The sequence below is a fragment of the Neovison vison genome, chromosome 6 (genome assembly GCF_020171115.1).
Source record: "Neovison vison isolate M4711 chromosome 6, ASM_NN_V1, whole genome shotgun sequence".
Classification (NCBI taxonomy): Eukaryota; Metazoa; Chordata; class Mammalia; order Carnivora; family Mustelidae; genus Neogale; species Neogale vison.
Window position 1 is genome coordinate 82,423,382 of NC_058096.1, and position 25,759 is coordinate 82,449,140.

Here is a 25,759-nt window from a genome sequence, read left to right on the forward strand (position 1 = left end):
AATCGTTCCTGTTTAGATCTAGTTTAGGCTCTTAAGAAACAGCTATAATTCAGCAATATTACAAAATCATATATAGAAAGGACGTTTTTCTTTTAAAGATTTGACAGATCACAAGTAGGCAGAGAGGCAAGCAGAGAGAAGAGGAAGCAGGCTCCTCGCTGAGCAGAGAGCCTGATGGGTGGCTGGATCCCACCGCCCAGAGATCATGACCTGAGCCAAAGGCAGAGGCTTAACCCACTGAGCCATCCAGGCACCCCTAGAAAGAATGTTAATACTATTCACCCCCTTTCAGAAGTTACTCTTTTATGCTAGATGTTAGTTTCTAGTTAGATATAGAACTTATTTAAGTGGCACACCCAACATTTTAAAAATCGAAATGAGTCTTGTCTCCTTCAATGTAGCTGCCTTTTCTTTTTCCAGCCCCACTGTCCACCACTGGTGAATCTGTTTTAAGTCTTTGGAATCCTCTTCAACAGGTTTTTTTTTTTTTTTTTTGCTTTTAAACATCCTTAGTGACAGCAAATCTCTTTGTGGATCTACTTCATCTTTTTAAAAATATACCAAAAAATCATCTGGAGCCAAGTCCAGTGGACTAATTATCAAGCTATCAGGTGTGTTAAAAAATTAATGAAAAGATGTGTTTTAATTATAAAATAATGAGATCACATATGGCTTTCTACAATTTCTAGATTCAGGGGCATCTGGGTGGCTCAATCAGTTGAGCATCTGACTCTTGATTTCAGCTCAGGTCATGCAGGGTTGTGGGACTGCCCCACATCTGGTCCCATGTGGAATGTGCTTGAGTTTCTCTCTCCCTCTTTGTCCCTCCCTGCTTATGCTCTCTCTAAAATAAAATCTTTAGAAAGACTTCTAAATTCACTTGCAAATTATTGGGAAAAATAACTCTCAGTGTGAATAACTTAAGAATTCATTTGAATATAAGGACCTGTGGCTTTTTCAACAAATTTCATTTTGTGATCACACTTTTTATCAGCCCCAGCCAAGTCTGGTGGAGCCTTCATTTTACTACTGAATCTTCCTAGCCTAAAAAAAACTATCACTAAATATATAATTTTAAAAAGAACTTTAAAGGTCAATAAGTCTGATTTAGTGTCATTTTAAAAGTTTTGATTTGTTCAAGAGGGAGCTCACTTAAAATAATCCTATGGTACCATTTCTTAATTTTAAGTACTATTTATGTGCAAATAGATTTCTATTTGGAGACTGGTTTAGTGCTACAATGTAACACTTAATATTACATTGTTGCACACCTCCCATTTGTTTTGTCCATGTATAAGGCAAAGACTTTTACAATAGCTCCCAAAGCTATTGTAATAACTGCATTTAATAATCTTAAACCATAGCCAATAGAAGAACAGGTCATAAAATCAGTACAGGCACTTTACTATTAAAATTTCACTCTTTTTAATAATTTATTTAAATAAGATATTTGAAGCAGTTTAGAAAAACAAGATTTGCATTTTATTTCCTTGTAAAAATCTTTACACATGCAGACAAACCAGTGTTAAGAAAGTATTCACCATCATTTAAACAAATAACCACTTAAATAGAACAGTGTCTGCAATTTTATCTGTATAAAAATAAGATACATTTTTACAGAATTCACGCTCCAGTTCTTATAGCAATAAACAATTCACAACTATAATAAGTACATTTGAACCTGACCATGGTTTTTAATTAGATACTGCTAGGGCATTTTAATGTGCAAAAAAAAAAAGAAAAAGAAAGAAAGAAAAAGAGAAAGAAAAACAAAACAAAAAAACCCCCAAAAACAAAAACCAAAAGGAAAATAAAAGAAAATAAGAACAGAAAAAAACATAGTTCTTTCCAAAAGAAATGTCCTCAGTGTTTCTAGAAACCTAGAGGGTTTTACAAAATCAAATCCTAATCAGTTCACTTTTAGTATTTTTGATTATGAGTCCATACATCACACTGTAGATAGGCAAAACCAGGAATTGATGCAGGCTCAAAGGAAGAAAGTCAGCGCCTGTGCCTGCCATGTCCTGAGCGACTGCCACCATGGTGCTTGCCTTTATGGGACCTCTCAAAAGAGCGAGACCTTTCACGCCTGTCCCTATGATGTCCCCTTTCATGCCTGTGTTTCTTGGCAGCATCTGAGTGATCCCGAGACTTGCTCTGAGATCGAGAACGAGATTTTTTCCTTTTATGACCATGTCTATTTGAACTTTTTAAATCATCTCTGGTATGCTTGGCCTTAAGGTGAGGAGAACCATGATTATGATGTCTTCTTGGGCTTTCACTGTGACTGCGGGACCTGCTTCTTGATCTTGAGCTGTATGTTCCAGATCGGCTCCGCCTATTATTATAACTTAGATAATAAAAATTTGAGGTTTAGATTCAGCTTCTGCTGAGAGCAGATTATTTTGGTGGTGCTTATAACAGGTTCAAAACAAAACTACTGACCTGTAGCATGTAGCAGTACATGTCAGATGAAAAACTTCCATTAAATCTCCCTACTCCCCACTAACTCCCATGCAGCCTATATTAGAGAAATCTTAAATGTACTATATTGTATCTATATGCCAAAATTTTTACAAAGCATCCTGGATAGCTATGCTTTTTATTGAGTATCTCACAGATGTTCAAAGAGCCACCGAACAGACACAAGTAGCTATCAATCTAATTACAAAGCTAACCAGCAAAGACTCTGGCTATGATCAACTTGAGTTTTTGTTAATTAACAGTTAATAAAATATTAGTATTTTCTAACTGAAATTGAACAAAACAACCATTTTCACACATTATAAATAGGATTATCATAGCTTTCCACAGCACTTTGTGGCCAGCCCCTACACTTCAAAAAAATGGGCAAAGACAGAATAGAATACTTGGCTAGCTACACCACCCCAAAACAGAAAAGCCACATATAGGAAGGACATATTTCTAAACTCCTTTTCTCATAATGTATCTCATGTTAAAAAACTAAATCTAGCCCAACTGTGAAAATATCTAGGTTCAATTTTTTTAAAAAGCAAGAACTTTTACTCCATATATGACTGCTTTCTATTCAAGAATATTTACTTACTGTCTTCTTGGAGTATGTGATCTAGAACGTGATCGTGTTCTTGACCTTGATCGACTAGCACTCCTGCTATTTCTACTTCTCTTGCTGTCTTTTCTTACACTTAAAAAAAAAAAAATCATTATTTTAGATACATGTTTAGTATGTTAGAAATTAAACACAAAGAAGATTCTTTAGACTGGTTTTCTAAGTCAAGTATACTCACCCATTGTAAGGGCTTTTGGAAGCCTGTTGTCTGTCCTCAGGTTCTTTCTTGACAGTCTTCACATTAACGGATATTGGTGACTTCTCTTCAGCCTTCACTTCTCTTGGTGATGCTTTAAAAACAAAAACAAAAAACCAACAAAAAAACAAAAAGACATGTTACCTGTTGGGATTTAACAGAGGGCCAAAAAGTTGTTTCTAAATGTAACTCAAAGTACCATGCTTTCAAGTATTAGTCTTGAGCTATCATGAAAGAAAACAATAATAGCTTCTCATATCACTGTTTCTATGCCACTATTAAATAATGCTATTTTTTTAAAAGAAGTTTTATTCATTTACCTATAGGGGTGAGCAGAGGGAGAGAAAATCTCAAGCAGACTCTGCACTGAGTATGGAGCCTTGACACAGGGCTGGATCTCATGACCCTGAGATCATGACCTAAGCCAAAATCAGGAGTCAGATGCTCAACTGACTGAGCCACCGAGGAGCTCCTAAGCGCTAAAACTTTTTTTAAAGATTTTATTTATTTACTTGGCAAAGATCACAGGTAGGCAGAGAAAGCGAGAGAGAGAGAGCGCAGCAGGCTCACCACTGAGCAGAGAGCCTGATGCGGGGCTCGATCCCAGGACCCTGAGATCATGACCTGAGCCGAAGGCAGAGGCTTAACCCACTGAGCCACCCAGGCGCCCCTCGCACTAAAACTTTCTAATAACCACACACCTGCAGTGCTCAAATCATTTTAATTCTGAATATATCTTACATGGTTTGGAGGCTGGAGAAAATCCACCAAGGGTTGAAAGGGCTGGAGTTCCATCGGGATTCAATCCCTTTGCTTTTAATTTGGCTTCCTGTAAGGCTACTTTTCTTTTCTCTACTTCCTTTTCTAGCAATTCATAGTTTGGCTGATGAAAAAAAAAAATGAAGTTAGTATTTTTCCTTTATAAAATAGTTGAAACTCTTTTAAGTACTTAAAAAGTATTAACACAAACATGAGTAAACTACTACCTTTTTTCTGGTATAAAGCCTAAGTGTTTCTATGCAGATTTCTTGGATCTCTTCTTCCGTAGTACCAAAAAGAAGAAACCAATGGGGACGAGTTGGTAATGGAATCTAAACCATAAAAACAGAATGGTTTAGATCAAATTTCAGTCTATATCGAGAATGTTAATTCTTGAGATTTATCCTATAGAACAAAACAGGCTATATATACCTTACCTGAAGGGCTCTAGCCGCAAGGTAGATACAAGCACATGCTATTGTCTCTGGTTGAAATCGAACAAATACATTCGTTCGAAGACTGTCATTCATATAATTCCTGAAAAACATTTCAACCATAAGCTTTGTACATAAACACAGTCCTTCTGAAGCTTACATGAAAATTGGAGACTCAATCTACTTTATTCTTTTTTCTTCTCATGTTTATATTCATATCCTCATATTCTAGCATATAACAATTCCTAACTCAAAAATCAGTAAGAGATAAGAATTTAACACTAGAACCATTCTTCACTTTTCCTATTTATGACCAAAGTTCTTTAAAATAATTCCACATTATTCCAAATAGAACTTTAAATAAGTTTTCATGTAGTTCTATGAAAAGCAATGCTTTCAAAATCAATTTTGACATAACTTGTTTCAGAAATGATAAACCACTCCAACAATACTTCGAGCCATTAATTATTGACCATCTCTCCTTTTATCCACAATGAAAAGCAGTGTCAACCAAGTTCTTTCAAAAACTCAAAATACTGTGACAGGGGTAAAAAGGCATTTTCAGTAAGCACTCACCAAGTTATATTAAGAAATCTCAGCTACTGCAGAAAACTTAGGTAGGGAAGAGCAGTAAATACATAAAACAGCCTTGTTTACATACCTTTTTTTTGTGACTAAATATAAACAAAAGCAATAAACTACTGCAGTTAATAAATTGCTGGACAATATCCCTGAAGTATTAAAGAAATTTCACAAATTGTTTAAAAGGTTAAACTAAAAGACTATTTCTTAAAAATCCTTACCCGTGAAAGAACTGCTTAAATGTTTTATAGAGCATATATTAAAAATGTCATGCATTTTATAAAAGCAATTAGACTTTTCTAATATTACTAATATTTACTGAACCTAAAGAAGCATGGCAGTCATTAAGTCCAGAACATAAAAAATTAACTTAAGTCCTGCACATCATTAACAGTCTTGAAAAAAGTAGCTGTAGCTGGACCAAATTCCTTATTTTACCTTAAAATAAGCCAGCCCTTCAAATCAAACATCTTCATGTCAAAAGTTCAAAGTTCTAAAGTGCTTATGTTAATATTAACATTTCTTTTAAAGACTGTACTTCTATTATTGCCTCAACAGTCCAGCAGCTGTACTTCATCCAATAGAGGAATGGTGCCCATTTTAAGCTGCAAGCTGTAGTTTCCTTTGATAGAATCCATGCTATACATACTAAAAATAGAAATCTAAGTCAAATTCCTAACAAAAAAGTCATTTAATTCATAATGGCTGGACAACAAATCTATCAAAAATGAACTATTCATTTTGATAGTTACAGGTATACATTATATACATAGGCATGTTGAATAGTTACTTCTAGAAGCAAATATACAAATCCTTTTGACACCCCGACAGAACTAGAAGATGCTGCCAGATGGATATGGACCACTTCAGTGAATCTCGGATCAGAGCTTGCACTGGATTGGCTGGAGAGCAGGGCAGCCAATCAGGCCATCCTGAGGTCATGGGCTGAAGTGCAGAGGGCAGAGTTCTATGACTTACCATCATGGACTACCCTTTAATTAAAGAGTAGAAAAAAGAACAAAGTTAAATTGAGTTCTCCATTGAAAGCAATTAGTCAAGCCAAGAAAACAGGAAGCAGAAATAAGCATTATTTACCTTTTGGTTAAAAAACAAAAAAAAACAAAACGCACCAAAACAAACTCCTCTCATTATTTTGGAAAGGGAAAATGAAACTTACTTTATTTCTGCTTCTGTTTTCCTGGCTAGGAAAGAAATGTAAAAAAGCAACTTACCAGGCAGTCTGAACCAGGGTTTGATTACGTTCACATTCTAAGACTTGTAAATACATAACAATGATCTGAAGGACAAGGGAAAAAAACTCAATTTAGCATATGGGTGCATTTTTTAGAGTACTGAGTTCAATGAATTTAAATAATTGAAATGTTAGATGCAAGTTTTAACTCCTCTACAAACTGCACAGATAATACAGACCAACCTAAAAGGTACATTACAGGCAATGTGAGTTATTATGCTACTAGATTATCTAAAAACTTTAAATATGAGCCAAAATTGCACAGGAAAGAGTTAAATCAATTAAAGACAATACCTAATTTCTCATCAACACTTTAGTATGTGACAGGCACTGTGGTAGGGATTATTTCACTTATTTTCCAAGGTACACCTCTCTATGTCTAAAAACCGTGCAGACTACGTTTTTAAAGTTACACAATGAGTGTGATATTATGTAATACTGTGGATATTACAATAAATAAACACTACACTTTCTGCAGTGAAGCTAATCATGTTTAAGAGTATTAGTAAATACTACATATAAGTAGCTTCACTACAGTTCAAGTCAGAGCTTTCTGAACCTGTATAATCAATTATTCCCATTTTACGATCTTGAAGATGTAGACTCTGAGGGACAGAGATATTTAACAGAGTCCCAGGGCTAATGGCAGACAAGTTTCTATCACAGATAGTCCTATCCCCAGAGCACCCCTATAGTAATCACTGTGCTCTAATGATGTTGTATCATCCAGCCAAGAGATACTGGAGAAATCTATAAGCATACAATAATGGTAACAAGAGAGCAGCCACCATGCTTTCATTCTACTGTGTGATAGGTAGTGTCCCATGTACTTCTGCAGATGTGTATTATTTACTCCTAGAAATAAAGTATTTCACTATCTGTTTTCTAAGTAGGGAAACTGGGTTAACCACAGAGGGAAAAAGATTTCTCTATGCTCACACAATGAAGAGTGAAGACCTGAACCCAAATCTTTTTGACTCCTATTTTACTGGTAAACTTACAAAGAATGCCTTTTAAAACCATGGTTACCTCTAAAAAATAACCATAACAAATTCATGTAAGACACAATTTTAAGAAAAACCCTAATACTTACGAATGTAATTTCTGCATTCTACAACTCACCTTATGGGGATGCTTGACATGAACACAAAATCCCAACTCCTTTAGCACCCTCCTCTCTGCCTTGATAACTTGATTTTTGGTGTTAATGTAGTTCTGATCAAGGATCAGGGGGCTTGGAGTCCTATAGTTTGTAAGAAATAAAATCAAAACTGTTTTGCACATCCAAAAAATTTTATTTGTGGCATCTCCATTTTCCCTTCCAACCAACTATTGGCAACAGAAACCAGCTTTTTAAACTCCTGCAAACAAGTTAAAGCATTAATCTTATGCTGTCCAAGTTATGCTAATTAAACATATACTTAACTAAGTTCCTATAGGAACTAGCTCTACCCTGTAGTGAAAAAGTCACTCTAAAGCTTCTACCTAGCCGTTGCTGATCTTTTTCACAGGTTTATCTATTAAGTGTGATGTATTTAAGATAAACTTAAGTGACTGTTGATTTATCATCACAAATGCCATTAGTCTCTATCATAGACACTTTGTGATGACAAAACTAATTTTTAGCTCTTGAAAATATTTACTATAAAGACTTCATAGATTACAGTGATTTTACTCATTTTCTAAAATAGCAACTCTTGGCTAGTTGATGGCCAAAGTAAAAATCAGAGAGAAAAAAATGGTAGATAGCTAATCCAGATTCTAAGTGGACATTCTGCTTAAACAAATTTTTCTAAGAATCCACCATCAAAGAAAATCTAAAAACTAAAGAGCCCAATTAAAAAAAGAAACGTTAAAAAAAAAAAAAAAAAGAAACGTTTTAAAAATCAGACTCGAAATTAAAAGTGATCAATGAAAACTAAACTTGAATTTGGTCTGATTTGTCCTTATCAGGCAGAAAAACTTTTATCTAGTATGCAATGTGAGAGAGAAGGAAGCATGAGGGAACCAGAAGAATACTCAAGGTGTCTGTGCCAGACTAAATTCTGAAAGCTTCTAAAGCTGTAACACAGAAAGCTATCTACCAATGGTTCAATGCTTTGGAAATGGCATGTTCAATTAAAAGACTACCTGCTTTAAATCTTAAATTCAAAACTGGTTTCTTCCTGAGTCCTGAGAAGTTTGTTTTCAGTCAGGGCTTGTGGACTTTCATTTCCCAATGTCCTTCATTTGATACATTTTTAGATCCAACCACCAAGAAATTTTCTTTAAGACAAAATTCTAAGGTATATATATGGGGAGAACATGTAAGTATTTTCCCCCATACTGAATTCATTTTCAGCCAAAATATTCAAGAGTTTTTGTCCTGGGCAGAATGTTACAACACCTCAATTCACAACTCATTTTTACCAGGCACACCAAATCCAGAAAAATGCAAGCTCATATTTAAATACATCCACTTGAGTATTAAAAAGCAACTGAAATGAGCTATAAATAACTAGCCCTACAATGACATACTATCTAAAATTAATCTTTCATTTATCTTCCTTTCTTACACCCATCTAAAATTATAAAAACTAGAATGCTCACTAGACTATTTCAAATTATTTCATAAAATATGATTTTTATCGAATTACATTAAACAGAGTTGGCAAATCTGAGATGGAAACTAGCTTACTTAAATTAACAATGCTGAAAACTGGCTCCCCTCAGTTCAATTCCCACTACAGTTATGAAACGTATGAGGAATGAGGCCACCAACTGGACAGGGGACCGATTTCTACCATAAAAATGTAAACAACGAATCTATATGATCAGAACAATAGACTACAAGTTAACTGCTCTTTGGGAAAAAATTAACTTCAGAGCAATCAATGTACCCATGAAACTGTACCCTGAAAACCTTCAAGTTTATAATTTTTCAGGGTTTATCACCCTAACAGGAAATTTGGAAGAAAGTCAAACCCACACCTCAGACTCTCAAAACTAGTTATTTGATGGCCCTCCTTCAACAGGTATTAGGAAAGAGAGTATCTCCACTGTTATAGCTGTCTGCCACTAACTCTACCCTGTCATTCAGACTGCACCATTACAGTCCTAAAAATAAAATTTTACAAAATTAATTTTCTTTCTCCTTTTATGTTGAGCAAACTCATCTACACCTTTTACTAATAAGCATGATTTAAGAGTTGCCTTCAAATTCTTAAATTCGTTTTTTCTGCAATTAACCAGCAAACACTTGTTTGAATAATAGCTACTATCTGATCCCAAATCAGGCTTACTCATTCATTAATTCAGCTTAAGTGAACTGTTATTTTCCATTTATTCTGCCACAATTTTTGCTTTCCCTTCTTTATATATCAAAATCCCAGTGACACCAAAACTCGACTAAGGAAAGCAAACTCATTATTTATTATAATTCAACTATAATATTCATCTTCTTGCTTAGGCCTTCTGTCACCTAGTTTTGATAGGTGTACTTTTTTTTAACTTTGTACTGATGTAATTTGTTATCTTCATTTTGTTAAGAAGTGGTTTTAAATCAAGGAAGGCTGAATGAACATGTAATTTACAACTACCTTATAAAGATTACTTTGTTTCAGAAAGAAATGTTAAGTCAGCAGTAAGGAAAGCTTAAAGGAAACTGTTTAAGCAAATGGTTTCCTTACTTATGTTAACAAAGTATCAACTAGTACTGCCTATGGCAACAAGCATATAAAATTTAACTGAGGCTTTAGAATTTCTTCATCTCCAATTTGGTAAACTTCCCAGTAAGATTTAGGAGGTGACATTCTTAAATCTCTTAAAAAGAGAACTTTCATCTACTCAGAGAAAAAATAATTTTCATTATCACCAACCAACCAAACCTAACTCCACCTCTCCTGTTTTTGAGTTTGTCATATTTTCCAAATTAAATTTCAATGAGAAGAACAATTTTCAGATTTTAGTTTTAATAGGAAATCTTGGGCTTTGGTCACTGGAAATTTTATCTGGTCTCTCAGAATAATTTTTCCTTCAGCATAATCAATCTAGTTGAAATACAACTTAACAGGAAAAAATAAAAAAATAATTAGAAATAGGAAATCCAAACATGGTCACTCTCACTCATGTGATACAAAGACTCTGAATATTTGGAACTAGCTCTTCAACAGACTCTATTCAAAAATGAGATTAAGTAGTTTATAAGGAGCCAGACTGTTTTTCAATATACAGAAATGTGTTAATACCTATGCCAAAAGAATATTCCCTCTTTAGCAGTGTTTAAACAGATGAAAGCCACCACCTTTAAAGCCACAAAATAAAGAGAAGTTGGACTAAATGACAAGATCACTTAATACCCTTCCAACTTCATCTATGATTTATATACATATTGAAAATACCACACCGTATTCATCAATGAGTGGCTCCATCAGCCTGAAAGATTATCTTCCTTTAGAGAAGCCTTAAAGGATGCATGTGGGCTCCTTACAATTACAGAAAATGCTTAATTTTCTGGAAATATGCTGCATTATCAAAACCAAATTTGGAAACTACTAAAAATGCTATTTTCCTTTTTGATTCACCCATTTATTCCAAGCTTAATTATGAAACTACAAAAAATTGGAGGAGGGGAGGAATCAAATAACCCAGGACAAAACTTGGATAATGGTACTTTCTAAAAGCTCCTCTGGTGATTCAAATGTGTAATCAGGACTGAAAAATGACCTAAAGGCTACAAAAATGATGCCTCCTCTGTAATTACCAAGACCATACTACAATTTAAAGCTGTGCATAAACCACATTAAAACAGCATTATTAAGATAAACTGATATGCTATTTAACTAAAGCATAATACTGATAGTACTTTCTAGTGATATTACTCTGCATAAAAATAAACCAAACTACAGTTCTAATAACTTGGACAGCAAAGACAAAAGCTTATAACAAGAAACAGGAGTTCTTCTAAATGGTTCACCAGTGGCCAACCTGTTAGTCCCCGATTCCAGTGACCTATTCTCAGAGCACTGGCTTCTCCTTGGGGATTTTCGATACTTCACTCACTGTTGCCATGACGACAGCTTCATCTCTATGTACCACTCCACATCACCCAGGCTTTGGTAAATGTAGCTGGTCGCTGTATAGTCGGTTGCAAGGGAAAAAAGAGTTGAAGTTAATAACATATACAAGTTATGTGCCTGAGTAAACTTGTAATATGCATAGAAACACTTTTACATCCTGCTTTAAGAAAAAGGCTTCCATGCAATTAACAACTCCTTTTAAATTTCATGCTATAATCAGACTTGTAAGATTGAGACAAAGTCAGTTTCTCTATAATAATGACCAAAACACACTATTACATCAGACACAACAGTCAGTCAGATGAGATGTTTTGATTCCAAGGTTTTTATGGTTAAGACCTACTCTGACATCAAGGAAGAATACTCTAAGTCTCATGGAAAAACTTCAAAGTAGATAATCATTATTAAATGATAATACAATAGTTGGCTCAATGATTCGAAGAATACGGACAGAAAACTCCTTTAGGCGAACACAGAATCCTTTGACTAAGGATAAAAAGCCTTTCCACTACTGTCTTTTTGTTTTTAACACCCTGAAGAATCAGCTAGGTACCTAAAAACAAATTTTAGCTCAAACCATCCTAAATACCAATTTGAAATCTTCCTAATTTCCAGGGATTCCTCACCAAGAAGCTAAAAGATATTTTAAAATGAAATAAAAAATTAGTCTATCCCTGGATATGGTTAGGATGAAGGAGAAGAGATGGAAAAAGAATGTAAGAAAACTGAAAAATGCTGTGAAAACCATCTGGGTAGCAATGTTTCAAACTTTGTAACTAGACTAAAGATTACTTTACTGTTTGTCTCTGGATAATTCCATTACTGCCAACTTACAGATTCAACCAATAACGACCACTCACAAAGGATTACTAATTTGCCACTGACACCCAACCCCCAACAACTTAAAATCCTTTTATAACTAACTCCCACAGTGTAAGTTTATCTAACATCACCACAATTTCTTAAAAAGTTAACACGAAAACTAACCTACACCAACTATATCCCTCTGCAGCGTGTACTAGAAGTCACCTCTAGATGCAGGAAGCCCTGCAACTAAAACTTTTTGGCACTGCCTCACATGAACACACAGGTCCACATACAGTGTTGTCATGTAGCCACAAAATCTGTAAGATAACACTATTCGGTCTCTATTTTCTTACTTCTTACAAGATTGAATAAAATAGGCCTTATCTAAATATAACCCAATCAATTAGTTATTTCTCTACCCCACTCACTGATACTGTATCTGACCAAAACAAAATACCTGTTTAATCCCTTTGACTTCAAACTTCAACCTTTATCATCCTGCAGTCCTTTCAGATCCGGTATTATGCGATATATCGTAGTTCAATGTGGAGAAGTATTCTAACAAAAGCCAACCTCAATTGATAAAGGATTAACTGGACTTCGAGTAGAAAAACATAATCTACACAAAACTTTGCCAGAATATGAACTTGAACTGCAGTGTTCACACTTCCAGCCTTCAGTCTTCCGAGAGAGGGGAGGGGAAATAACTTACAGAATACACTCACACTTGAGCCAAACGTATTCCCTTTCTTGTTTAATCTTAAGCCACAGGACTGGCTTCACAGCACTGTTAGGATTGTCCATAAATGCAACTGCCTCTACAAACTTTAGATAGCTGGTTAATTGTGGTTTGTTTAAATTAATTTAAGTATTAGTGAGTTCCTATGTGAATTTTAACACCTATATTAAAGCCGTTTTTCCTTTGCATCAGTTTTGAGAGGAAAGAATGTTTTGATTTGATGATTGGTGTACAATACAGTAGCAGCAGGAAATACTGTGTTCAATAATGCCAATCTTACCTTTTTCCTCTTAACTGGCGTAGATGGTGAAATACATTAATCACATCTCTTATTCTTCTAGGTGCTTCTTCAATTTTGGATGCAAGATTAATACAAGCCATGGCAACAATCTGAAAGAACCCACAATCCAATAAAATGTTGTTAGATTACACCAAGTACAATTAAATCAAGTACAATTAGGAAGACGTACACTCCTTCAAAATTTAACTAATTCTGATGAAAAAAAATTAGGACACAGCTGGGACTTTTGGTGAAATAAAAGTACGATTGGCTTTTCCAGGCTATAGGCCTAACAGATTTGCTAATACTATGTTTTTTATTTCTTAAATAATCTTAATTGTCAATCCAGAGTCAAGCTAAGTCTCCCGAAACTCTGAATTTGGTTAAAATGTTAATTTCTGCTAAGAGAGAAAATGGGCTCAAGATACGCTTTCTAGTTTTCAAACACATTCCAAAAGTCTCTGCTGCTGGGCGAGAACTACGTACAAAGGCCTAAACTAACCACTCCCTTTCTAGAAAAGCTGGCTGGAGCCACTACCCCCTCCTCCCCGCTTCCGGATGAAGAAATCCCTTCACACCCGCCCCCGCGATGCTTACCTCGAAACTATGTTTGACGAAAGACTTGGAGTAGAAAAAACGATGAAACAACACCTGCCCCGTTGCCATCGCCACCTGCAGACGAGAGAAGAACGGAGGCGCAGGGGTCAGGCGGGACCGCACCAGGCGCCGCCGCCATTTTGTGCTGCCGCTCGCTCCCCTTCCCCCTCCCCCTCCCGCCGCGAACTGCTCGCTACCGGGTCCTCCCTTGGTCTCCGCGCCCTCCCGCCCTCGACTCGCCCGGGATCCGACTGGGACCCGTGGCTGGAGAGGCCGAGGAGGAATCCCCACCCTGACCTGACACGGTGAAACCGGGATGCAGCGGAGGGGACAGCGGGGAGGGGAGGCGCACTCTGCCGGCCCAGGGCCGGCGCACTGACCTGCGGCAACCGGAGGAGAATGCCGGCGGCCTGGATGAGCTCGCAGCCCAAGATGCGCAAATCGGTCTCGCTGGGCAGGTCGAGCCCGTCCTGCATGGACGGGGTAGGGGAAAGCCGCTCCTCCGGAATCAGCGAGTGGTCGATGGTGAGCGAAACTTCCGAGTAGAGGCGGTCGCCGATTAGGATCCCTCCTGTCGTGGTCGTCGTCGTGGTTGTCGTCCCGGAGCTGGAGCCGCCCGCGCTCGGGGCGGCGGACGAGGCGGCGGCGGCAGCGGTCGCGGTCGGGTGAGGCCCGGACGCCATAGTCTCAGCGAGCTGCACGCACGCCCAACGCAGCCGGAACCCGGAGCGAGACTAACCAGCGTCCTCGGCGCGACGGATATTCCCGTGACCGCCGGGTTCTGGGCCGCTTCACGCAGCGTGCGCTTCCGCCCTGACGTCACCACGCCCGGCTGGTGCGCGCCAACTAGTCCCTTCAGGCCTTCTCTAGGCTTGCGTCGGCGGGGAAGCTGCGGGCACCGGTGTTCAACTCTCCTGTCGCCTGGTGACCTCTCGGCCGGGGCCCCGGAGTGGTCGAGGAGGTCGTTTTTTTTAGCTAAAATAGGTCTTAGCCATCGCGTTTTTAATCGTATTAGACACAAGTATAATAAGGGAGCTTTACAAGCTATCTTGTCCCCCAGGTAAAGTTGGCAGAATTTGCTATAATTCCTGCGCGATTTCGGTAATTTGTCTGGAACGTGTGTCGCTTTGCTCCCGTCTCTCGCCTTCTCCTAACTTGTGGTATCTGCGCGGCGCAGTTCAGCCGGTACAAAGGGAAATTTAGGGCCGACCTTTGCCTGCATTGGCGAGTGGAAGCGGTTACTCGGGTGTCGTGCGTGGCCGAATTCGTAATTTAAAGTGACCCGCAGGGACCGAAGAGGGCTGCTTTTCAGTATTTTTAGATAACACGAATGTGAACTACATTGTCTCCCCCCCCCCACCAAAGCTCTCCGATGAGCATGTAATTACCCGTGGTATCGGAGTAAGGCGAAGGCGTCCTAATGACTTGGAGAGAGGCTGCTTTCGCCTATTGACTTGGGAAACTCATGCTTGAGTCAGTGACTTCGCCACAGTTAGAGTAATCTGGGAAAATCCCTACTTTACAAAAGTAGGGCGAGAACTTTACAGAGGTAATTGGATTTTATCCGGGGATCAATGTATTCATATTGGTTACCACAGTTGAGCAGAATGGGAAAAATCGGTCTCATTTGTGTTTTTTTTCTTCTGGGATTTTAGCTGGCGATTCCCAGAATTTACTCAAATTTGAAGAAGAATAAAGATACTGTTACAAACTACTAGAGTCAGGAAAAAATGAGTAGATCTTGGTTTACTCCAATTATCTTTTTATCCCACACTTGAACCTCTGTGATGGTTGGCTAGGGATGAGAAGTCCCGTTATCTTTCTATTAACAGCTTCGGTTTAAGGCTTACTTTAATTATAAAAAGTGCACTGAACCTTGGCTCTTCAGAGCAAAGGAAATTTGAATGTATTTTGATATTAGTGATATCACTGAAGCAAAACATACTCAGAAACCTCATTTTAAAAAAAGCATTAAGTCAGTTTTATTTAGTAAATCCTTAACATGAGCAGTTCTGAACTCTTGCTGCAAATTAGAATCTTCTGGGGAGTTTTAAAAACATGGATGCTAGAGCCTTACCTGCAGAAGATAATGTAATTAATTTAGGGTGGACCTAGCCAGTGTTTGGATTTTGCCCATCCTCCAGTGATTTTAATCTTCAGGCAGGCATAAGAATTACTGGTCCAAGAGAGTGTAAAATCCTGGTGCTGACTAGAGCGCTTAACTTCTCTGCCCATCATCTCACTGACCTTTCTGACCAGGCTGTTTCCAAAGAAACTTCCCTTCCCAATATTCACAAGGTATTTAAAAATTCCATTAATTTTGAAAATTTTTGGAATCTCAAAAACTAGTTGATGATACGCTATTTTCCTGATTGTCATAACCTACTGTGGATATGTAAAATAGTAGTGTTGGGGAGATTTGCATCAGTGACACATAGGAACTTCTTCCCCTCCTCCCACCATTCTCTCTCAAAGACCATCTCTCTCTCTCTCATTGGAATAATTGTTCCAAACTGAAAAAAAAAAACGTAATTGGTGACATTGAGTTTCATTGAAATCACCACCTGTATTTTTAATGACCCAAAAGTAATATAATTTAACTTACTTTTAAGATATTTTCTTTTTTTTTTTTAAAGATTTTATTTATTTATTTGACAGAGAGAGATCACAAGTAGGCAGAGAGGCAGGCGGGGGGGGGGGGGGGGGAGCAGGCTCCCTGCTGAGCAGAGAGCCCGATGCGGGACTCAATCCCAGGACCCTGAGATCATGACCTGAGCCGAAGGCAGCGGCTTAACCCACTGAGCCACCCAGGCGCCCCACTTTTAAGATATTTCTTAATGGAAATTTTTTTCTTCTTTGGGGGTTCTTCCCATCCTGCCCCCTCAATAAGCTCTTGATATATTTTAAAATATATTTTTACTCTCTAAGTCCACGATATTTCAAGTTCACAAGTGTAAGAGGGAGTTCTGGGAGGTGGTAGGGTTCTTAGCTCTGTTCCTAATATCTTTTCCCAGGACTTCCCACTCCCTGCCTCCCGTGTCTCACACTGATTTCCAGAAGAGCAGAAACACCCTGACTATTCTATGCTTTGGGCCTATTTCAAACTCCTTCTGATTGTACCCTAATTTATATCCAATAGTTATTAGTATTTTCACCGTTCTTCCTTCAGCTTTAACAAAGATGGTAGAGGAAGTGGGCCAATACTTATTTGTTTAGCATTAACTCAGCAAACTGAGGTTACTTTTAATTTTAACTTAAAAAAAAAAAAAAAAAAAACCGCGACTAATCCAGAGGATGGAATGCAATAGGTCTAGTGGTTCTGCTCCACAAGGTTGTCTAAGGACAAGTGTTTAAAAAAAAAAAAAATTATGATTATCCTTTGCAGGGTCAAATTCCAGAAAAATCATGGTATAGAAAATTGTTACTTATTTCTGAGTTATTTTGAAGAAAGTAGTTTTTCCACATACCTACTTCCAGAACAACATTAAATTGTAGAAAGACGAAGACCTATTTAGAGCTGTAAAGGTTCCAGAACTGGAAAGAGTAAAGCATACATTTTAATAGTGTAAAAGCACTGGCATTAGGAAAATTATTCAGGCAAGTGAGAGAGTTCCATTAGTAAGGTAAATGTCTGAGTTGTCACTCAAAAGAAAAATGGAATGGTCTGTCTGTAATAAATTTTGTATATTTCTCTCTCTCTTTTTTTTTTTTTAAAGATTGTATTCATTTGAGAGAGAGAGAGAGCACAAGCAGGGGGAGAGGCAGAGGGGGAAGCAGACACCCTGCTGAGCTGGGAGGCTGAAGTGTGGGACTCAATCCCAGGACCTTGGAGATCATGACCTGAGCCTAAGGCAGATGCTTAACCATTTGAGCCACCCAGGTAGCCCTGTATATTCTTCTCAACAAACAGATGTTCTGTTATTAGACCCTGAGTTCACCCATGTCTAAAAGGAAATTAGTGATAACTAGAGTAAAGTTGCAGTTTTTACTGTTTTAAGCCCTCCAGGCTTCAGATGATGACTGGAGAGACCAATGGATTTATTATTGGCCTTCCTGTGACTACTGAAGAATCACATTCTTGCTGCTTTAATCAGTTCTCATTCCAATAAATTGTGTAGCCTCTCTGGGGATCATGTTTTTTATTATTATTTAAACTTTCAGGTTCTTTAATCCTAAAATAATAATTGATTAGTCTCCTTACTTTCTTCAGCAATTGATATTCATCTGTATACTACCAGAGGCTAAAGGCAAATGAAGTATAAGTCCCCACCAGAAGAAGGTACACTTAAAATCTATCTATCTATCTATCTATCTATCTATATATATATTTATTTATTTTTATATATTTGAGAGAGAATGGTGGGAGGAGGGGAAGAAGGAGAGAATCTCAAGCAGACTCCCCACTGAATGCCAAGCCTGACACAGGACCTCAGTCCCAGGACCCATGAGATTATGGGCCAAGACCATGAATCAGATGCTCAGCTGGCTGAGCCACCCAGGCTCAGTGTATCATTTCCTTAAAAAAGGGAACTTAAGTGTATCATTAAGTGTATTAAGTGTATCATTCCCTTTATTAAGGCAATATATAAAGGGAATGATACACACAAAGATGAATGTTAAGGGCACCAGTAAGTGTAAAAAGCAGGCAGAAAAGAGGTAAGTTATCATGGCTAATGTGATCAGAGAGAATTTATACCCTTAGGAAGTTGCTAATCAAGTTTCTGTTTATAGCAGAGATCATAGAATATTTGACTTTACACATGAACTCTTCATGTGGCTAACATGATTTTTTTAATTTAGTCTTGTGTTATATGACAATAGATTCTGGTCTCGTTGCTGCCCTCATAAAAATAGTTATTCTGAAAATGATTTATATATAATTAACCCTCAGGCATATACTGCTTGGTAAATCCCATAATAGCACTGGCCTGGCCATTCTGCTGCTGGCTCTGCTGAGCACTAGTTCTGAGATTTTAAGCAACCCTAGTTGTCTCATTTCTTAAAGTGAGGGGGTCTAACTGGACCCCATGCATGTTTAAACTTATGTGACTCTGCTTATCCAAACATTTTGAACCTCAGACTCCTCTTTGGATCTTAATTCTTTATTTTAGTCACCTAGTCCTGTTGTTCCTTCCTTCAAGGAAGGAAATTGTTCTTGAATCTGTTGTTCCTCATGCCTGGACCATTATAGTAGTTTTCTAGATGGTCTTCTTGGCTCCATTTCCACCCGTTCCTCATTCATCCAGGTATATCTCTAAATTAATCTTTGAAGTATCAGTTTCCTCACCTCACTTTCTCAAATAAAAACTTTGGAATAAAGAATAGAGATCAGACACCTTTTGGCAGTTGAGGCTTTGTACAATATAAACTTACCAGGGCACCTGCCTGGCTCAGTTGGAAGAGCTTGTGACTCTTTTGATCCTGGGGTGGTGAGTTCAAGCCCCATGTTGGGTGTAAAGATGACTAAATTAATAAAACTTAAGAAAAAAGGTTTAAACTTGCCTTCTCATTCATTTCCTCATCAAATTACTACCTTGCCTTGTTCCCATCTATGTCTTTGCCTGAACCAGTACCAGCAGCACTTGTCTCGTAACAGGCATATAAGTTTACCTTCCCAATTTCAGATTTTCTCTCATTCTGTTTCTCAAGCCTGCAGCGTTTTTACTGTTCTTCTCTGTTAATCAGATCTTTCCTAGTTGTTTGGGATCTAGATGAAGCTCTGCCTCTTGCTGGAAGGCTTCTCTACCTGATCTGGCTTGCATTACTTTTCTTTTTGGGGGTTCCCTCATAGTTTTTATGACCTCCAGAATACATGTTGACACATGATTTTATACTGTTATGCATTGTTACTTGATAACGTCATGAATGGGTGTCTTAACTCCTTAATAATAGGAATATTTTTGCATATATTTTCCATTGTCTACAGAATCTGGTAGACATTGTGCCTATTGGAAGTAGTTAATCAGAATTTATGGAACTGAATTCCCTCTTTTCTTCTAATGCCTGGCATAGGAAGCGTGGTTTTGCCTTTTCCTTTCTGTCCAGCAGCCAGTTCTATCCTCAAGTATCTGTCCTATCTCCACAGCCATCTCTCCCTAATAGAGAGGTACTGTACTCTTTAATGGAGGTCCTCATTCATCCTGTTCACTTTGTAGTACCCAGCCATATTTCCACGGCTCGTCTGTGTCCTTACGGTGGACTACTTATATAGCCCACGGGCTCTCTTCTATATAGGCATGAGCTGCAGAACAGGAGGCCTGTTGGCATTGTTATAACCAGAGTTGTGGCACAGGGACAGAAACTCACGGAAAGCAACAGAGAAGTAGTTTGATGTTTGAGTGTAGACGGAGGCTCTGGGACAGTTTTTGGAGGTGTGTTCCGATATTTGTCATGTGTGATGAAGAATTAAGGCCGGCGCCAGTTAGATAAAATGAACTGTGAAGCCACTAAAACCATCGGTTTGCTTTGGGAGCCAGACAAATGTTACTACCTGGTCTGATCTCTTTTTCACACTAGGAAACAGGTCCAAGGAGGAGGCTGCAAATAGTAGCTACTCATTAATATTTGCTGATTGCAAAAATTCCATGCAGACTGTGCTTGGATGGATTCATTCTTTATAGTATTTAATGTCAGAAATTGGACAACTAGTCTTGGTTTTAGTCACCTATTCAAGAATAGTAAGAACTTGTTCGTATGACCTCCAAACAGACTACATCTGTTTGGGAGTGTGCCTCTGTACATCTGGGGAGTGTGCCTCTGCCAGCCCCAGGATTTTGGCCCAGTGAAACTAATTTGGGACTTCTGTCCTATAGAACTGTAAGATAATTTTTGTTGATGCAAGCCACTAGATTTGTTGTAATTTTTTATAGCAGCTCTAGAAAACCAATGCAGTAGGATTAGCTATTTCCTGATATTATTTAAGAAATATTCCTCAAACTTAAGATGCTCTACCTGGGTGGAGCCTGCAAGTCCCAATTCTAAAAAAAAAACCTTACGAGTTATGCTGAAACTGCTAGTCCAAGGGCTATACTGAGCAGCAGGTTTTATTTTTCATTTTTATTTATTTTTTAAAGACTTTACTCATTTGTCAGAGAGAGAGTGTGTGTGTGCCTAAGCAGGGGGAGTGCCAGGCAGAGGGAGAAGCAGGGTCCCCACTGAACTAGGAGCCTGATGCAGGACTCAATCCCAGGACCCTGGGACCAGGACCTGAGCCAAGGCAGATACTTAAAGACTAAGCCACCCAGGTGCCCTGACAGCAGGTTTTAAAACACAGGAGATGATTTTATGTCTTTTGTAACTCCCAGTATGAAGGAAGTAGAATCCAATTGTTGAGAGTATTGGAGGCTCTGGAGTTAACTGACTGGGAGAGAAATCCTGTCACTTAATAACTATATAGTTGCAACTTTTGGCAAATTACTTAATATGCTTAAGTTATTTAGGCAATTACTTAAGTTCAGTTTTCTCACCATTAAAATGATACCGATAACACCTGCCACAAAATACTATTTGTTGGGTGAAATGGTTATACATACGTTCATTTAACAGTCCTTGGAAATGCAATTTACCTAATGTTGGACAGTGGCTAATGCCTGTAATTCTGGCCCCAGGGACTTTTGGGCAACTGAACAGTTCATATTCATTCATTCATTCATTTACTCATCTTTAAACTCTTATTGTTGACAACTGAGTACTAGGCTCTATTCCAGGCTTAGGGGATATGGTGATGAATGATATATTCTGCCTTCACGGAGCTTGTAGATGATGTGGATATACAAGTATGATAATTTTGACTAATTTTTTTTAAATGGAAGGATCTTTGAGATAGTAAGTGAACAAAAGAAAGTTCCAGCACCATACATATAGTGTGATTTTTTTTTTTTAAGATTTTATTTATTTATTTGACAGATCACAAGTAAGCAGAGCGGCAGGCAGAGGGGAGGAAGCAGGCTCCCTGCTGAGCAGAGAGCCCCATGTGAGGCTCCATCCCAGGACCTGAGATCATGACCTGAGCCGAAGGCAGAGGCTTAACCCACTGAGCCACCCTGGCACCCCTAGTGTGATCCTTTTTATATGAAATTAACTGCATATTTATGAATTACTAGTGAAATGATTTTTTAAGAGTTTGAAAATGCGTATCTGAATTGTTTATTAGATTCAACAGATGTAAGTTACTTTTCCAAATTGCCATAACAATTTCTAGACACTCTGAATTTCTGTACTTATCTTATTAACTACCCATAACAAACAGTTCAGATTTTAGTGCCAGCCCATGGGCCATTCTTTGGTATTTTTCTTTGAATTTTTTATTTCATTTCTTGTATAATTGCAATTGTTTTGAAAAAAATTCCAGTTCAGTCTGATAATCAACATATAGGTACATGGTATAGAAGTGGTTCCGAGGATGGGGTAGTTTTATGGACAAGCAACAAAGAAGGTGGCAAAAAGGAGGTGATACATGATCTGGATTTTAAAGGCTACATAGGCATTTGTCAGAAAGGTAAGTGTGGAAGAGTATTTTAAACAGAGGGAAAACAGGAGCCATGGCAGGGAGGTATGAAATTGCTAGGTGAGTTGAGAAAGATAGTGGACATCTTTCCCTTGGGGATCCATAACTTCTCCAGTGTAGGTGGTTTGGGTAGGGATGACCTCCTCCTGGCTCACAAACTAATCAGCATTTCTCACCCCTCTTTACTTCCTCCCAGTGATTGGTTCAGGGCATCAGTTAAGTCCAGGACTTTTGCTGTAACCCTGGCTAGGGCAGGAGAAAGAAGTATGTGTTAAGAGAGGAGATAAAAGCCCAGACGTACAGAGTGCCATCTCACTATTGGACAGGGGAACCAGTTTGAGAATGGAGCCAGCAGAGAAAAAGAACAGTGACCAGAGATAAAAACCCAATCTAAAGACTTCATTTAACATTTGCATGTAGCCATACCTTATCTTCTACCCCTGGGATTTTCAGTTACACGAACAAATAACTTCCTTTTTATTCATTTAATCTTAAATCCTCTTTTTAAGATTTTTAAAAAGATTTTATTTATTTGACAGAGATCACAAGTAGGCAGAGAGGCAGGCGGGGGGGCGGGGGGGGACGGGGAGCAGGCTCCCCGCTGAGCAGAGAGCCCAATGCAGGGCTAGATCCCAGGACCTGAGCTGAAGGCAGAGGCTTTAATCCACTGAGCCACCCAGGTGCTCCTAATCTTAAATCCTCTTAACTGAAAGACCTACATAAAGAATATTATGGTATGCTAGAATATTTCTGTGTGTGCGTACACTAGGGACTAATATGCTGCAGGAGTGGGCAGGGTCTAGACAGGCTGAGGAAGAGGTCTTCATTTTAGGAGGCTCTCAGGAGCTCTGGAGGCTCTAAAGCAATGTTAAAAGGGAGTCACTAGTGCTAAGCCCACATTACCAAACCAAAACTTCTAACTTAATTGCAGTTTCACCCTGCTCCAGGAATGTAATCTTAACCTATCAATCTAGAATTTCTTGATAGGCAGTAGTGAAGTGATTTGTCTAGTAAGTCCCTTTTTGTCCCCCAAAGGAAGGTGATCTTGCCTGACATAATCCTTCTCCCTCACTCCCCAATTAATGACTTCCTTGTCCCATTCCTTCTCTGGCTTTAAAGCCTTTCCTTTTCTGTAGTTCTTTGGAGCTCTTTTCTGTTTGTTAGATGGAGTACTGCCCAATTCATAAATTGTTCAATAAAGCCAATTAGATCTTTAAAATGTACTCCGTTGAATTTGTTTTTTTAACAGCAGTGATTACCTCAAGAAAATGAAGAGCTATAAATCAGAAATACTAAGAACACTTCCTTCCTCAGGTTTTTCTAGTGGTTTCATTTTTATTCTGTTTACCTCTGGTTGGGCGAGGCAATTAAAACTGAAAAGGACTTAGCAAGTTCTTGAAAATTACATATTAAAAAATACTGTTTTCCTTTTAAGGATTGAGAGTTATAATTTTGCTATAATTTACAAAATTATAACTTGGAGCAAAGAAGTAGCTGATTCCATTGACTGGTGTTTTCTGTTTCCAGTGAGCATTAAGCATAAGCAGACTTTCACTGAAGAAACTTTTAGGAATATTAAGAATCAACTTTTCTGCAGCACCCTACTTATTTAATTTGTTTTCTCAACAGGAACAAGAAGTAACTGGGAATCTGAGGAACACTTTGGCCATTTGGGACATTATAACAAAAATAAATGAGCTTCACATCAATTTCCCTATATACAATTATCATACCTCTTTAATATAGAATAATTACCTAGGGTTTTTCGTCTTCTATAATATTTTTCATGATTCCAGGCCAGTGGTTTTGCTGGATATTCCTCAATTTGGATTTTTCTGATTATGATTAGATTCAGGTTGAACATTTTTTTCCAGGAATGTTCCATAGATAATGTACCCTCAAAGCTTCATAGCAGAGGCTATACAATGTCAAATTACTGCTCAATTTTTGGTTAATTTTGATGATTTGGTTAAAGGTGGTATCCACTAGGTTTATCCATTGTAAACACCTTTACACCTTTGTAATAAGTAACCTGTGGGGTGATTCTTTGGCAATAAATAGCATCTCAATAACATCTTAGGTACATTGTTTCAAAGAAGAAAAATGTCCCAGTTGAATCCTTATAGAGCTGGAAAGGATTATTTCAACAAATTTCTAGTGAGTACCCACTAAACTAAACTCTGTCATGCTAGTACTAAGACCACAAAAGAGCAAAATACTACAGGAGAATTTGGGAGAAGGACAAAGACCACATTAAAAGTGAGGAAAGGAAAGTTCAGAGATACGAAATGCCCAAGATCAAGTGTCGTAAGTGAGATTAGAACTCTGGTTTTTCTAATGCCCAGTGCAGTATTCTCTCCATGACAGCATCTGAAGATTGTATTGGAAAGCTGGTTCTCTGGGACATAATGTAACATTTGTTTCCGCATTGAAAAAAGTTCATGACACCTTTCTGTGTAACTAAAAGAACAAGCTTTCTCCAGGCCCACCATAGGGTGCTTTAGAAGAAATGTTATTTAGATTGGTTTAAATTTCGCACTTTGTGACATTAAACTCTTTGGAGACCTAGTCTCGTTTTATCTCAGGGAAAGATTTCCTCATAGTGATAGGGACACACACACACAAACACACACACAGTGCTGCTTATCAGCCACACCTTTAAACTACCTTGGAACAAGATTTTTCTATTCACAAGTCAGGAAACAATTCAGAGGTATTTAAATCCTATGACACGTAATTGCTTTATGAAATACGGAATATTTGCATATGTATCACTGGAAATCTCAAAAAGTTACCCAGTAACTCCTCCAGGTGAGAAGCACGGATCAGTAGATACAGCCTGGATTGCTAATTGTCTTTGCATTTAGGAATCTCTAGTGTATACTTTCATTTTCAGAGCAGAAACATAAGGGGGAATAGTCTCATACGTTCATTTATTCATATATGTATGTCATACATTCACTCATTTTCAGGACTACCTCGGCTTCAAACTTAGAAGCTAGTCTGGAGACGGGCTGTTTTAGGCATGTGTTTCCTTTTGAGCTCAGTTTTGGAGCTACAGACACTGCAATCCCGACGTGGCTTTTCCCTGATGGGGAAGTCCAGGGAGAAATAGGTGGACAGGCTACAAGCTGGAAAAGCTCAATTCTACCCCCTCAGACGTTTCAGTAATTCTTTATAAACGTAAGCCCACGATATCAATTGCCCTTTACTCGCTCTTCTCAATATGGAACCTTGTAACGTTCCGCGTACTTGGGATAAATGAATGTATTTTAACAGGTAAATGTTATTGACAATTTTTACATTAGGACTCTGATCACTTCTTGGCCTTTTAGCTAAGATCAAGTGTACATTAGGACTCTGGCAAGAACTCCCAACGCCAGCGGCCAAAGGGCCTTCTCTAATCTAGAGGAGGCAGGGTTCCTCAAGGGCTCTACCGTGGAGGAAGTGACTTAAGTG

General features: G+C 38.1%; 1 protein-coding gene and 1 long non-coding RNA gene across 3 annotated transcripts; one reads left to right on the forward strand and one right to left on the reverse strand.

Moving 5' to 3' along the window:
* Positions 1 to 1,459: 1,459 nt before the first annotated feature.
* CCNL1 (cyclin L1) lies at positions 1,460 to 14,613 on the reverse strand. Of its 2 annotated transcripts, XM_044251667.1 has the most exons (11): positions 14,175 to 14,536; positions 13,795 to 13,869; positions 13,198 to 13,307; positions 7,437 to 7,557; positions 6,295 to 6,359; positions 4,484 to 4,583; positions 4,274 to 4,378; positions 4,029 to 4,170; positions 3,270 to 3,381; positions 3,068 to 3,166; positions 1,460 to 2,350 (listed from the first exon to the last, which is right to left on the reverse strand). In XM_044251667.1, the coding sequence occupies exons 1-11, from the start codon at positions 14,475 to 14,477 to the stop codon at positions 2,002 to 2,004; spliced, it is 1,581 nt and encodes a 526-aa protein (XP_044107602.1). In that variant the 5' UTR covers positions 14,478 to 14,536; the 3' UTR covers positions 1,460 to 2,001. The 2 variants fall into 2 exon arrangements, with proteins under 2 accessions (XP_044107602.1, XP_044107603.1); XM_044251668.1 differs by lacking the exons at positions 1,460 to 2,350; positions 3,068 to 3,166; positions 3,270 to 3,381; ... (1 more) ...; positions 4,274 to 4,378; positions 4,484 to 4,583 and adding an exon at positions 4,693 to 6,054 and having other exon boundaries at positions 14,175 to 14,613.
* An 85-nt stretch (positions 14,614 to 14,698) lies between these two features.
* Positions 14,699 to 24,060, forward strand: LOC122908638. Its single transcript, XR_006384993.1, has 3 exons — positions 14,699 to 14,854; positions 18,005 to 18,073; positions 23,930 to 24,060. It is a non-coding gene; the product is annotated as an uncharacterized LOC122908638 (long non-coding RNA).
* Positions 24,061 to 25,759: the final 1,699 nt, after the last annotated feature.